The following is a 16,920-nucleotide window of genomic DNA, read 5'->3' on the forward strand; positions in this document are numbered from 1 at the left end:
TAAGTTTCAGTCCCCAAACATGTCCGATAAAGATTTAAAAAAAAAAAAAGAAAAAAAGTTTAAGAGGAAATTCATTTCTTTAGAAGTACAGATACAAATCTTGTACCGTCTTTTAAAAGGAGAAAAGGCATCTTACACTGAAAAAAAGTTTTAACTGAATTGAAGAAACAGTCCGGACTAATGAGAAAAATGAAAAAGAAATAAGAAATGCAGAAGGATCTTCGACATCCGCAAAACGTGCAGTTCGCCTCCGAGGGCGCCAATAATTGAGAAGGTGGGAAAGGCATTCAGCATTTGGATTAATGATAGCTGTCAAAAAAGAATTTCGTTGGATGGTAAAATCATTGAACAAAAAGCACTCAAAATTTTCAGGCACCTTAAAGAACATAGAGAACCCTATGTCAACCCAGATTTTCTGGTAAGTAAAGGTTGGTTCAAAAATTTCAAAAAGCGTTTTGAAATTCATAACATAAGAATACAAGGAGAATCTGCACCGGCTGATTATGAAACTGCTTGGACAATTGCTTGGATTGCTTGGACAAACTGCTGAAAAATTTCAAAACATTATAGAAGAACAAAGATACACAGCAGTTCAAGTTTTCGATGGCTACAAAACTGGGCTTTGGTGGAAAAAAATGTCCAGTCGAAACCTTTATATCGAAAAAAGAAAAAAAACTGCATCCTGATTTAAGGTGTTTAAAAATTGTCTAAGGCTACTTTTGTGCAGTATGACTTTGGACTTTATGACAAAAACCCTTGTTAGTTTATAGATCTTAAAATCCTTGTGCCCTTAAAGGTGTAAATTAAAACACCTTACTGATATATTGGGAAGCAAATCCATGAACTTGGGTAGCTGGGAATATATTTAAAGATTGGTTTTTAAATTGTTTTGTGGCAAATGCTGAACGTTATTTAAGGCAGAAACATTTGATCTTTAAGGCGCTTAAAACTATTAGATATTGCTCCATGTCACCCACAAGATTTGAATCATCCCAATGTCAAAATACTGTTACTACCACCTAACACTACTTCGTTACTCCAACCATTGGATCAAAGTATTATTTATACCTTAAAACATATTACATAAGAAGAGCATTACAGTAGATGTTAAAATAAAAAAACGTGCTTGAATCATTAGAAAATGAAATTGGGGGCATATTAAAGCTTGTTAAATCAAGCGGCGGCGAAGGTTTTGTGATCATGGCTATTGAGGATGTTCATTAGCGGAAGAAGAAATTGACGAAGATTTGATAGAAATGGCATCCGTAGCTGTAAATCAAATCGCTTCTGAGGACACTACCACTGATGACGATTGTGAAGGTAATAACTGAACATTAAAAAAATTAAAAGAAGGCCTACGCTTAGTTGAAAATCTCAAGTTATGTTTCTTGAGTGCAGACCCTTCCGCTGAAATAAGCCGAAAATTTAAAAGGGAACTGCAAAACTGTCTAGAAACTTAAAATGAACCGGTAAGAAGTAAAATTACAAAATAAATAAATAAATAAATAAAAAGTAAAATTACAGATTTTTTAAAGAGAGAAGAAAATTCCGCAACTTTAAATGAAGAAAGAAACCCTGAAAGAGAAAGCGATCTCATTCCACCGAAAAAACGTTTTCTGTTGATTATACTCAGCAATGACAACGAAAAAATTTATTAAACTAAAGTTGCGTTAAATTAAAATATGTAATATTTTTTGTTTTGTGTTGTACATACAAATATATTTTTAATAAAAATTAAGTTGTTTATGTATAATTAAAAAAACTTTTTTTAATAAGTTTTCGGAACGTAACCCGTCTTTTTATACTGGCTGTGGGTCTCGTACAACAGGATTTCACACAGTACGGCATTTTCTAGGCACCTGTCTACCGTGTTATACGAGGGTTGCTTGTACTTCCTTTACTTCGTACAAGGAAGTAAAAATCTAATAATAATGATGAAATTGGGTAATAAACACGGATTGCAACTCTTTTTGCAATGTTATTTCTTCTTTCGCTTTTTAAATTTCTTTCTTTTTTTTTTAACTTTATTAAAACGGTATTCTTCCCCCAAAAAGGAACAGTAATTCACTTTTTAATATTTTCATAATTTCTTAATTATACCAAAAAGCAAACTTCACGATTTTCAAAATTGAAACCTTTTTGTTGTTGTGTTTCAATTTTATTTTACAACAAATTTTAATTTTAACAGTTAGTAATAAAAGATATTATTTAGTTAATGCTAAAATTTCATCTGAATATTAGACTGTCATAGGAAATATCCAAAATATAATTTTATTTTTTCCTCCTTAGGTATCCCTATGAAGAGGGTGTAGAATTATCTAGTACTAATCACAGGAATTTCAAGAAAAATTCAAAACTATGGTACTCCACTCGCAGTTGTGGATCACCCACATTATTGCAAAGTTCTGATCATTTAACATGGGCAATAGTTTTCTCTGTCATATGTTGTATAAAGATTAGATACAATGTGATGCTTTTTTCCATGTGACGGAAATACATTCGTCACAGCTGGATTATCTGAATGAATTACATCTCGTAATGAAAGTTCGCTTTTCTTTGACACCTAAATACTATACCTGTTTGTAATATTTGTATAAATTATTTATTAAATTTTCTAACCAAAATGCTGATTATGAGTCAGCATGCTTTGTGAAAAGTGCATTATTTCGAAAGAGTCCATGCTAATCGATATTTCAATAATTGTCTCAGACATCAAACGTTTATCATAAATTCCCAGCATATTGTCAAATCTGTCATAAGCAGCTTTTTTATGTGATAACAGAGGCGTTTTCATGATCTATTTCTCCCCCGTGCAAAATCACACAGGTATCAGGGAGATAATTTATCTCCAGACATTTTGATTAAATTTTATTAATAATTTGATAATAATGATAATTGATTCTCTGATTTCTTCTCCTTCCCCAAGTATGCAAATAACTGTAACTGTTATATATAATTAAAGAGCTATCAAAGTTACGGCTACAGTAAAAACATTTCAAAATTTTAGAATTGCAATGCCCATTTTTATCTTGCATAAACTGATCACAGCATTAAAAAACCATAAATGGCCTTGGAACGATGCACATAGGACGAAAATTATCGCCGTAAAAAAATTACAGAGGAGCATTGTAAAGGAGTAATGGCAACGCAAGGGAGGAGAGGGAAAAAATCTTTCATTGGAATTTCAATGTTTACAACGTTCTAAGATTGAGTCATCTCTCGTAAGTCCGATGAATTTCTAGTTCTGGGATTAACTGAATTCTGAGGTGTACACATCAAATCCACGAGACTTATCATATTGAAAGATGCCATAAAACGTGAAGTTATACAGATTCCTTCTGCCATGTTACATTCGTCACTGTTGTTAACAATCTCCCGCATGCGATGCGTTATCATTTCCGAATGCAGGCACGTTGAACACTTGAAATTCCAATAAAAGATTTTTTTCCTTCTCCTCTTATGTGTTGTAACCGTTCCTTTACGATGCTCTTCCTTACAAATGTTTTACGCCAGCAATTTTCGTTCTACGTGTATCGTTCCAGTACTGTTTAAGATTTTTTAATCCGATGATCAATGTGCGCAGGAAAAACGTTAGTGTTGCCATTCGAAAATTTTCACTGTAACCGTAATAATGAAGGTTCTATTGATTTAAATCACCACTATCTCGAGTGCATACCTTCAAATAACAATATCTGAAATTTCATTTCGATTAGTTGAGCGGATAGGCCACTAGGACTTGTAATTACGAAGTTTTTTATGACCACCTTGCATATTTTAGTCTTTCTCAATTCTTTTAATGTACATACATATTATTTATAGTTAAGTAAGTGTGAGTAAAATATTTGACAAAATTTTTAACTCTTAGTCTCAGCCTAAAAAAAAATAATTGTTGGCGCATTGTACATGAAAATGTTAACGACACTTAAGGAGAAAAGTCTGAAAGCTTTAAGGTTTCATATTACGCCCTAAGGGGCGTTTTTTTAAAGTTTTGTGTGTCACCTTTATTTATTAATAGTCCTTCTGGGCAAATTGCCCCTTTGGACCTAGAGAAGGCTTTCAGATTTTATATTACGCCCAAAGGGGCGATTTTTTTTTTTAAGAAAGTTTTGTGTGTTACCTTTATTCCTTAAATATCATGTTCTTCGCACTTAAACCATAAAATTCAATTCAACAGCAATGTCACAAAATCTTTAAAAGAGCGTATCTTTAGAATTTCCGATACACAGTCTCGCACGCTGGAGTTAAAAATGTTTTTTTTTTTTTTTTTTTTTTTTTCTTCACTCGTACAGTGTTGCCATTGCTCGCTTTGAAATCGTTGAGTTTCTTAATCAAAAACTCATAAATGCTTTACAAAATATGAAATAGATAATAAAACAAATCTAGAATCTAGGCAATCTAGGCTTAATCTAGGCTTAGAATCTAGGCTGAATTTTATACCTACTTGTTTATTACTCTGTTTAAAGAGATAAAATTAAAAATTAAACTATTATCATTATATTTATAAAGGAATGTTGGTTTAAACTTCATTTATCGATACAAAGTTAGGCTATTCTATTCACTAACTTATCATACTTGTCAAATCCTAAGTTATACAGAGTGTATGGATCGTGTAGCAATTCTCTAGGTGCCACATCTGTAACTGGTTGCCATGATCTGATTGCAGTCAAGCTACAGCTTTGCCCAATTTTAAGGTAAATTAATTAGCATATTTTTTCGTGTGAATGGTATCCAAATAAAAAAGGTGGTGAAGATAATCTGTTCGTTTGTTCATTTAACTTAAACCTTGCGTTCTATCATAGAACCGCGCTCATTGAGAGACTTCTTTATACTTCATTTCCTATAGAGTTAGAAATGAACAAACTTACGGCTACTCCTCAATATCAGGTGTTCATACGCTCACTATTATTCACTATTGCCAATGCATTTATAATACCTTTCTTTGGCAGATGATAAATTTCGTTTCTAAATTCCTCTTTAACGCCACTACATTGACATGTTTAAGAATTTTTCATTTCAATTAAAGTTCATTTCCTTATTTTTTAGTCATTCTCATGAAATGTATTACACTAAATACTATGCAATACATTTTACAATATTTAGAATAAAATTTTAGAATTATTTGCAATTACAATTTACAGCTGTTTACAATAAATATAATAATATTTCATGAAATGTATTACAATAATTCTTCTGTGTTATATTAAATTATTGAAGTTATGTATATTATCTGCTGCCTAATTATAAACCAAATTAAATTTTATTTAATTTACCTATTGCATTTTTTTGTGTCTCCTGTATCATTGTACGCATTTAAAGACAATTAAATCATTTTCCTCATATTTTCATTTTTTTGTGAAAATGAAAAAAGTACAAAGTAAAATGGCAAATGTAATTAGATGTGCTATTTTAAGCTAAGAAGTTTTGTACAGTGTTTTATACCATTTCATAACATGCAATTCGCATTAAAGAATAATTACTGTCTTTATTTGTATATAAATATATTTATAAAAGTAAAAGATTCATTTGAAAAATGTGAACTTGCTTTATAAAATTTTGATTAAAGTGATGTTCCCCAAAACACTGCATTGTCTATGTTATTTTTTTTCTGAATGCGTAATCTCGTAAGCTCTTACGAACGATTTCATATTATAACATTTAGAGTCTTGCTTTTTCTTTCGAAAATTTTAATCGTAACAACAGTGCTGAATTAACCAATATACAAATAAGGCAAATTAATATTTAGGACGCACAATTCGGTCGTATCGGACAGGCTTCAGTACAGATTGAAATGAAAAAGACTCGGAAGGTTCAGATTTTAAAGTTGCTCTAGAAGTTTTTCAAACACTCGTTATGCGACTCTCTCTCACACACATATAGGTACATCATATAACCCACTAAAAAGATGTGACGAGAGATGTAAAATCCATTCGAGTTTATTTGTTCACATTTTCATGTATCTTACGTAATTTTTTTTCGAATTTTTTTTTTATAGAAAATAGATACAGGGATTATTTGCATTTTTATCAATTTTGATTCCATTTCACTTTTCTATTTTTCGAAAAGCAAACATACGACATCATTATATTTTTGAATGTTATGAAAGCCTACAAGCGTTATTTGAAAAGTGATCTCTAACTTCATTTCTCTTTCAAACTGGAAAAGAGCATTTCAAGGTAATTGTGCAAGAAAATCCAAGAATAAATACCAAAGAAGACCTTGAGCAAAAAGTTGTTAATCTAACTGAAAATCTTAATATCGCAATTCATATTTCCAGTAAAAGTTTCAAATTGAAGAGACCTACCCAAAGCTTGCCTAAATAACTCAAGGAGATTATAAAGCAAAAAAAAAAAAAAAAAAAAAAAAAAAAATAGAGTCAAGAAAAACTGGCAAACTACTTGAATTCCATACGGGAAGAATCAGTGTCATCAATTACAGAATAAATTTAAAATAGAATGGGAAACCTTCAAATGACCAAAAATGAGATCTTAAAAAGGATTCGTGAAATCGCTGATAACTGAATCGCAGATTCCTTATATGACTTGTTAAAACAGAAAACTCGCTAAAAAGGTACACTTCGGGGGGGGGAGGACATTTCTATATCTCCCGTTCTGCAGGGCCGATAGACGAAATTCAAATTGCGTTTTTCATGTCTCGAAAGCGCGACTTAGGATATGTATTAGATTTATATATAGCATTGTTCTACTATAGGTATTTTGACACAAAATCAGACTTTTTCTAAACGACATGCAAATTTTTTTTCCATATTTCGATTCTAGGACTCACACTATGACTTTTGTTTCAGTTTCTTACTTTCTGGTCAGAAACTGAAACGTATCTATGAAGAGTTTCAAATGCAAGCACATGGTGGCTTCGTTAGGCTTAGTAGCACTTAAACAACTTTTAAATTGTTGACAATTCTACAACTACTGCATGCAGATTAAATAAAGACATAAAAACCTTAACCGGAATATAAGAACAACATAATTCAATAACATTTAAAGCAAAAACTGTACAATTTACCAATATATAGCAGTGAAAAAACAGAGCTCACCGAGCTGAGTAAACAGAGTGGGCGTATATATATATATATCTGTGTGTGGGATGATATGATTTAGTTCCTTGCAATAATTTGATGAGTGCTTGACTATGAAGACATTATTTTGCAGTCGCGAGTGGATTGAGGTTAGATCATCACTGAAAATATCAATTACCTAGTAGAAGATGGGGGGGGAGAACTTATGAAGAATCACAAAAATCACTTAATAACCAAATATATCTTTATTATTTGTTATTACTCTATCAAATGGCTCAGCATAATGGAGCCAATCTGCACCCCACAATTTTGATGACGACTCATTACATTTTTAATAGAAGCAGCTAAGCAAGAGAGGTCCTTAAGCAAGCATAGGCAGAGAAAGAGGAAGGGTAGTTGGATTGCAACGGTATTTATAGTAAAATTTTTCGTTAATCTGATTGACTAAAACTTATAGGCAATGTAGAAGTTTAAGATGACATAATGCGGTATTCGTTTTCAGATACGACGCAATTTCGAGAAAGTTGTTACTGGAGAGAAAGTACCCAAATTAAGAGGCTTTTTAAGTTATAATTTTGATTTACATATTTTTTATATTACATATATGTTAACTGGTTCATATATGTACATATATTTTGATGCGGCCGATTGCAAACAAAAAGGGAGGTACACAACTGCTTGTTATAGCAGTCTCGTATACAAAATTTCAACGTTCTCGCTATTCGTTTTTCAGTTATGCGAGATGCATACGTGCGTACAGACATCACGAAAAAAAATCTCTTCTGAATCCATTTCAAATCCATTTTTCAATGCGTTTTGAGGAAAAGAGTTCTTAATTCTATCCGTACGATGTCACGCAGAAACATCGTTCAGATGGATTCGAGAGCTGTCAAAATGGATGCAATCGTTGAAATATGATACCCGAAATTTTTCGCGATTACAATACTTCCTTTACTTCATACAAGGAAGTAAAAATATTATGTTATGAATATGTACGTAAGAAAATGAATAAAAATTGAAATTTCGATTTTAAACCAATAGGGACGAACTCAGATGATACATGTTTCATTTTCGAATATGAGAGTAATCAAAAGCAATTTGAGAGAGATCATTCAGAAGTAAGAAAATCTGAATTCTCTTCGTGAGCTGAAACGAGTTAACATCAATAAGAATTCTAAAAAATCTGAAAGTTTTCAGATTTTATATTACTCCCAAAGAGACATTTTTTAACGTGTTGTGTGTTATACGTTTATTTATTAAATATCATGTTCTTGCATTCCTGTTAAACCATAAAATTCAATTCAACAGCAGTGACGCAAAATAATTTTAAAATGAACATATCTTTAAAATTTCCGATACACAATCTCACGCGTTGGAGATAAAAATGTCCCCCCCCCCCCGTAGTGTTGTCATTGCTCGCTTTGGAGTCGTTGAATTTGCCAATCAAAAACAAAATATGAAATCGATAATAAAACAAATCTGAAATTCCAAATTAAGGCTTCCAGATGCCTGTATTCGTTGGAAGATTATGTTATTCAAACGTTGATGGCTCTAGGTACCGTTATTTTATCACAATGTGAGAAACATATACACATTTTCACAATGTGAGAAACATATACACATTTATGCAGATTCTTCATTATTTAATTTCTTTAAATGTAACACAGCGGGATAGTATTTGGTGGCAACTATTTGAAAAGTGAACCGACATTTATAGTGAACCAGCGCAAAATGGCAAAACGAAATTAATAGCCCTTCTGGGCTAACGCCCTTTGGGCTAATAATATTAACACGTAAAAACAATATTCGAGACAGATCATTGGGAATAGAAAACAAGGGTTGAACATAAAACAGAACAAGGAAACGTTGGTTGATCACTTTAAAGTAAAGTATTATTCGATTCGTTGGAGAAATGAGTGCTTACCTACTGTATTAGTTTCGAAACTCACTTTTTGTCCATATCACTTTTCAAATAGTTGCCGCCAAATGTTATCGCCACATATTATTTTCATGCAATTCTTAATGTATTAGTGTTTTTATCTGTTTTGTTAATACACGATTAATAAAAGAGTAATAAATAATTATGAATAAACGATTAATTAAATGATATTACTAAGATTTCATTCGAAGCAACTTATATAAATGGGGTTTCAATTTCACTTTTCCCCAGAGTCCGCAAGATGTAAGATTCGACAGGGCTTAATAACAGATTATAGAAGTTATAGAAGTCATTCTGGGCAAACATCTGGTGTATGTGATCGTTATTTCTTTCTTTTAAGCATCATAAAAGTTCCTTTCGGATTAGAAAATATGTTCAGAAATATTGCTAAAAGGAAAGAAACCTTTCCCATATTTTCAAAACGAATAATGTTTTTCTTCATCGATTAAATATAATATATTGATCACTGAATCAAATTTTATAGTACTGTTAATAATCTCAAACTGATGATTCTCATAGCCCTCATAAAATGGTGAAACTAAGTTCAGAATATTACTGATAATAGTAGTGCTTACATCTTCGATAATTACGGAGTTCCTGAGAAATTTGGAATTCTCGTAGCCTCATTATTTTGGGGAATTTATAGTTGATTTCCGTGAATTTTGGACGCAGCTGCCCACACACCGCAAAGCAAAACCGAAATGATTAATGCTAAGTAAAGCTGTCTCTTGGTTATTGATAATCAGATTCGACCTTTGCTTTTTTAGTGCGTATACACTTAAAAATGCTTTTTGATCCTTGTCTCTATTTGTGGATGATATATATGTCTTCCGAATGTGAATTTTCAAAATAACTGCTGAATATTTAAAATGAAGAGAGCGAATTTCTCAGCTTCCATTTTTGAAAATACCCTCTATTAGATCCCTCGCTCGTGCTTAAGAAAAACTGTTACAGTACTTTTAAGATTTATCAAAATTTCATTTTTTGGACAAATTTTTAGTAAAGGGAATGACATTTTTTAAGCACTGCAGTTGCTTTTGGGGTTTTAACGGTTTGCCTGGATCTCTTAATGAATTTTTATACCTGATTAGGTAGGTTATTTGCGTGTCTTTTTATAAGTTATTACGATGTTTGGATATGATTTGCAATCATTCAAATAGTGACCAGACTCTTGGTCAACGGTAAGTGAATTAGCGTTTAACGACTGAAATAACAAGTGAAACTTGAGACGAGTGTAAAAGAGTATATTATTTAAAACTAAGAACAGAAGGCACACCTGGTGTTTACAAATCAGCCAACCACATTGGTAATGTAACTTAGACTAAGTGGGTCAAATCTAAAATTTGAATTAAATAAGCTAGTAGCCAAAAAATAAACAAATCAATTGAAGTTGAAGATGGTTCACTTATCTAACCGGCGTGGAAATTAAATATCAGCAACTATAATGCAAGGCTGAAGACTACTAATCTGATTTAGCAATTTAGTAGTGTAGCGTCGAGAGACAAAACACGCTGCCTTACAATCTAAAAACCGTTGCTATAAATATTCTCGAAATAATTTGTATTGTGGCGGGAAAACGGAATGGAGAAGCGACAGCGAAGGTACAAAATATAAATAACCGGTTAACTGATATAAAGGAACCTTGCCGTATTTAAAAAGAATTGAATTGTTACTCTCGGTGAAAAGTATAAATGATAGCAATCGAACAATTAGAATACATAATCCTAACTAGTATTATAAATGCGAATGTGAGTTTGTTTGTGTGTCTGTTTTTTTTTTTTTTTTTTTGTTACGCTTTCACGCCTTAATTACTTAACCGATCATCAGGAAATTTTCAAGAAATATTTTTGATATATTAGAAAAGGTTATAGGCTATAAAATGTTTTAAAAAAGTAGCTAAAATCATAGATATTAATTTTATTTTCACTCTAATTTTTCCGAGTGGCAACAGTCTGGCAAGATGGAGATGAAAATCTGCTCTATTTCGAAAGTTGTTGCAACTGCTCGCTTTCAAATCCTAGAGTTTGTTAATAAAAATTTTCTAAGTTTTGCGATGAAATAAAAATAGCATTGCCACACATTAAATACATTATTCTCGATTCCAAAAATTCGTGGGAAGCCATTTCGATTATTTCCATCTTCGTACGACTTTAATCAGCCGAAATATTAATTAAAAACTCTGAAAGCGCTAATTTTTGAACTCATTTTTCCGAGTGGCAACAATCGGAAAAATGATAAAAATAAATGGAGATAAAAATGCTTTATTTCGAAAAGTGTTACTACTGCTCGTTTTCAAATCGTAGAGTTTGTTAACCATAAATTTGTAAGTTTTACAAAATCCTAACTGATATTATAAATGAGAATGTGAGTTTATTTGTTTGTTTGTTTGTTTGTTACGCTTTCACGCCTTAATTACTTAACCGATCATCATGAAATTTTCAAGAAATATTTTTGATATATTAGAAAAGGTTATAGGCTAGATATATTAGAAATAAATTAGATTATATTTAAAATTAGATATATTAGAAATAAATTTGATATATTAGAAAAGGTTAAAATGTTTGCGTGGTTTAAGCCACGTACCTGCGCGCGCAGACAGACTTTTACATCGTTTAACTTATCGTTATGAAATTTTCAACATTTAATGTTTATACAACGACAATCATTTTAAGCTATAAAACATGACATTGTGCGTACCACGCACTTATGACCGTAGCTTAAATTTAACAAACTGCTTACATTTTGTTTGCTTTACTTTTAACATCGTTTAACATAAAATACTACAATTTTTGCAGCAACATCTGTTAATTGTTTAGGAAACTACGAATATCATACTATACTTAGTATTACGCCGGTCACATGTTAGAGTGCACTATGTTATAGAGTAGGTCTTCCCACAGAGAAATGTTTATAGTGTTACAAGTGAAGAAACAACGGTTATTACTTGAAATCGTATTTTTTCTGTGAAATACTGTTATTATTTTTATTTTTCGAATAATTATTTTTCGTTTGTAAGACAATTTTTTGTATAAGTTGTATATTTTTAAGCACGTTTTTACTAGGATCCTAACCATCATCTGTTTTATTTTAGAGGTAAAATATCTTTCTTTGCTTATTTCTTTATTTCCATTTTTACGAGTAATTTTTTATTTTATTATTATTATTTTTTTTTCTTTTTCGAAATGCCTCGCAAACGTAAATCTAACATGTCTAGGAATTCATCTCGGGCCCGGGCAGCAAAAATTGCTCTATACCAAGAATCTTCCGTATATGCACAGTTAAGAAGACAATAACAAGCAAGGCGACAATCTGTTTTGAGAACTGATGAAACAACTTTTCACAGACAAGAAAGATTAGAGGCCCAAACTTCCCATCAAGCTTCTATGAGAGCAGCTGAGACGCCCCTCTACACACAACTCCGCTTGACAGAACAACTTGAACGCCAACCTACTTTGAGAGCCGCTGAAATTCCCCTTCAAACACAAATTCGTTTAGAAGAAAAAGCTGAACGCCAAGCTGCTTTCAGAGCTGCTGAAACACCTCTCCAAATGCAAATCCGCTTGAAAGAACAAGCTAAACGTCAAACTGCTTTGAGAGCTATTGAAACGCCTCTTCAAACACAGATTCGCTTGGAAGAACAAGCTCAACAACAGGCAGTTACTAGAGCGAGAGGTTCTCCAGAACAGTTGCAGGCGAGAAGAAACGTTCATGCAAAAATGCAAACCGAACACCGGCGAAATTTCATGCATAAAAATTGGTCCGTATTTAATGATTCTGGACTTCAATACGATTCTTCAATTAATTACCATAATCATCCATTAATTGTTATCGATTCGATGAGTAAAAAATGCCAGTTTTGCGATGCTTTAAAATGGAAAGATGAAACTGCAGGAATGTGCTGTTTCAATAGTAAAGTTTCACTTTCTTTACTTGGTGAACCAGAAGAGCCGTTGAAAACTCTATATTTATATGATACAGATGAATCAAAGCGTGTTTTAAATAAAATCAGAAAGTACAACTCTTGCTTTCAAATGACATCTGTTTCAAAATATTCTAAGATCTATAAATCGACATCAATCACTTTTTAAATGTAACTTTTAATGTGTACAATATTTACAGATAATAGATCAAACATGGTGGTTCAGTTGACAAATAAATCTATATGCTTTCATAATCGAAAATCGAAATCAAATAGGAACCGAAGTGTTCCTAATCAAATAGTGTGCGAACCATCAGACATCCATCTATCGAACTGCCGGTGGAGAGTCTATGGAAATTCAGAAGGCACGTTGCGTCGCGTTAACACGCAACGCTAGCGCCATCTATCAATTAATCAAAATAATTTCCACACACTCCCCACCTTAACTCTGTCAAGAGTTCACATCAATCTAACAAGAATCAAATTTATAGCAATAAGTATTTTAACATATAATTATAAAACAATTGATAAGTATATTAAATGAATAGAAAATATATAGAAAATATATTCAAACTATAATCACTAAATTCTAAAAAAGGTATGTTATCATCAAATATAATTTGACACTCGGTAAATTTAAACGATTCTTAATCTAATCATATGAAACTAAATTATCAAAATAAACAATTGCATAAAACATATTCAAACATATTCATATTATTAAACAATAAAAAAATTTTTAAAGTTCTAAAGGATATAATAATTGAACTGGTCGTTTTATTATTGTTCCATCAGTAGTTTTTAGTTCACAAGAACGAACTTTGTTGTCACGACCACGAAAAACGTTTATCACTCTACCACAATTCCACAAAAGTTTGCACTTATTGTTGCCTTCAATTAATACAAGATCATCAACTTTTAGATCATCGTAAACGTTAGGATTTTTTAATTGATGAGCAGTCCGAAGATCTATCAAATATTGTTTTTTCCATTTAGTCCACAATTGCCTAACCAATAAATCTTGATAAATCTTTCTTTTGGTCAGAGAGAACTTGGTAGAGCCATCTTTAACAATGGAATTTAAAGTTGATAGGTAATGTAGAATCTTTGTTTTCAAAAATCAAAAAATTGACTGGCTTTAATGGCAACGGTTCCTTGTGGTCATTGTACACATATGTCAAAGGACGAGAATTCAAAACAGCTTCCACTTGTGCTAAAACTGTTGACAATCCTTCAAACGTTAGTAAAGCTTTACCGAGAATTTTTCGTAAGCACTCTTTCACTGATTTTACTAATCTCTCGTAGAAGCCTCCCCACCAAGCCCCTCGTTCTATTATAAACTTCCAACTGATTCTTTCATTCGACAGAAAATCTTGGAATTTCTCATTCGACAATAGTTTAGAGAAATGTTCGGGTTCTTTTTTTCCCTTTTTAAAAGTTTTCGCGTTGTCCGAATAAATTACTCGACAATTGCCTCTCCTAGATGTGAATCTTTTGAATGCCATCAAGAAAGAATCTGTAGAGAGATTCGGTACAAGTTCCAGATGTATGGCTCTAATCATAGCGCATGTAAATAATGTTACATAGGCTTTTTGACTTCCTTCGATGTTTTTTACGTAAATCGGTCCAGCAAAATCTATGCCAGATACGTAGAATGGTGGTGTCTCATTGATTCTGTCTTCTGGAAGTTGAGAAGTGGTCTGGTCAGCAGACTTCAATGAATATCTTTTACAAATAAGACACTTGTTTATTATTTTCTTGATAAATTGACGTCCTTTTGGGATCCAAAAGCGACTTCGAATTTCAGCTAAGGTCGTTGCTACTCCTCCATGCATCATTTTAACATGTGCACTTTCTACTATCAAATTTGTTAGCCAGGAGTCTCTTGAAAGAATTGCCGGCTGTTTTTCATCATGTGACAAACTAGAATGTTCTAATCTTCCACCTGCTCTCAGTATCCCGTTCTGGTCTAAAAATGGGTTAAAAAGATATAAAGCTGATTTCTTTTCGACTTTATTCGCTTTCTTCAGAGACTCAACTTCTTCGGGATAAAAACGTTCTTGTTCAGATCGAATCCAATAATTTTCGGCATCTACTATTTCTTCAGTCGTTAATGGACCTGTCAAATGGTTTGTTTTCCTAATTTTACCAATGAATCGTTTCATCCAACCAGTTATTCTCAACAATTTTCTTAAATTACTATATTTTGAGATGTCTATTACCCTTTCTTCAACTGCCGTGCATACAAATTCATAAATATCATTAATATTTTTGCGGTATTCTAATTCTTCTTCAGTGACAGGTTTCTCTTCATTCTGTCGAGGCCACAACTCAGACGACATTCTAAGCCATTCTGGTCCTTGAAACCAGATAGGATTGTTTTTCAAATCTGGAAGTTTAGCTCCTCTCGAAGCCAAATCAGCGGGATTACATTTACCGGGGCAATAATGCCAATTTTCTGGGGATGTTAAATTTTGTATTTTCTGAATACGATTTTTAACGAAAAGCTTAAATTTCTTTGCACAGTCTTTTATCCAGAAAAGTGTGATTTTCGAATCAGTCCAGAAAAAACAAGAAAGTTGTAACTTCAAAATTTTAGTGATGCTAGTGCCTAATTTGGCTGATAAAAGAGCTCCCATTAGTTCCAACCTAGGTAAGGTGAGTGGTTTTAACGGCGCTACTCTAGTCTTTGAAGCAACAAAAACCGTAAATATTTGTTCATTGCTAGAAATTATACGCAGATACGCTACTGTACCATACGCCTTTTTACTAGCGTCAGAAAAACAGTGCAGTTCAATCCGTTCCACATCACTATTACCGATTGCAGAAAAATAATATAGTGGAATACCGATTTCGCACAAATTGGAAACTTGTTTGCACCATGTTTTCCATACAGAACATAAATTTTCTGGTAGTTCATCATCCCAATCTAAAGCAGGTGTCCAAATTTGCTGCAATAAGATTTTGACTCTAAGTACAAACGGTGATAATAGACCTATAGGATCAAAAATTCGTCCTATTGCTTGTAGGACGAAACGTTTAGTATTAACTTGTTTTGAGAGAAATGTTATCAAATTTTTTACATCAAAGTAAATTATGTCACTTTGGTTGTCCCAAGCGACTCCTAACACTTTCAATGGAGGATTTCCAGCTTCCGAAACATGACTAGATTCCTCGAATTCAATACCTTCTTTAATCCATAATTCGTGCAGTTCTTGAGAATTGGTGTGCCATTTATGTAGAATCATACTAGCATCTCTAAAAATGCTGACGCATTCTAAACTGGTATTGAAAGCAAGTTCAACGTTTTGGTGTCCTCCAATGATGTCATCTACATAAATGTGATCATTTAGAAATTCGCAAGTGGCAGGGTAGGTTTTCTCATATTGTTTCAAATGGTGTTTAATGGTTGCAGCCAGTAAAAATGGACTGCTATTTACGCCAAATAACACACGTGTGAACCGATAAGTTATAAAATTTTGTGGATCATCGAATGGGTTTTTAGTAAACAGAAAACGTGTTACATCTCTGTCTTTCTCATCTACTTCTATCTGAAGAAAAGCCTGCTTTATGTCACTTGTAAATGCTACAGGATGAAGCCTGAAGGCCAACAGAAGTTCAAGAATGTCAGGATACAAATTTGGACCAATATGCAAGCAGTCATTTAACGAGATTTCACCAGGTCCATTTGAAGACGCGTCGAATACGATACGTAGTTTACTAGTAGTTCGATCACTACGAACGATTTCTCTGTGAGGCAAATAAAATGTGGTTTGAGATTCACTATCAACAGTGTCTGGAACTGGTTCAATGATGTTTTGTTGTAAATAATCTTGTAGAACTGTTTGATACGAATAAAAGAGTTCAGGGTTATTCTGAAATCGCTTTACAAGTTTCTCAAATCGTTTCAGCGCAATCGCTTTATTGTCATGTAACTCATATTTTCTATCAGACTTCCATGGCAGCCTAACCTTGTAACGAGAATTTCTGTATAAAATTTCCGATTCGAAATTTTCCATTATGGTATTG

General features: G+C 32.5%; 1 protein-coding gene across 1 annotated transcript in view; it reads left to right on the forward strand.

The window, feature by feature from the left end:
• Positions 1-2,628, forward strand: part of LOC118185364 (metalloprotease TIKI1-like) — a 182,656-nt gene extending 180,028 nt beyond the window's left edge. Inside the window, exon 10 of the mRNA XM_035355205.2 lies at positions 2,290-2,628. Coding sequence (XP_035211096.1) covers positions 2,290-2,488 — 199 coding nt within the window. The 3' untranslated portion in view covers positions 2,489-2,628. The remainder of the gene's footprint in view (positions 1-2,289) is intronic.
• Positions 2,629-16,920: the final 14,292 nt, after the last annotated feature.

Source organism: Stegodyphus dumicola, chromosome 7 (assembly GCF_044657685.1).
Source record: "Stegodyphus dumicola isolate Sdum_Otavi_A_Nest chromosome 7, ASM4465768v1".
In the NCBI taxonomy this organism is placed as follows: Eukaryota; Metazoa; Arthropoda; class Arachnida; order Araneae; family Eresidae; genus Stegodyphus; species Stegodyphus dumicola.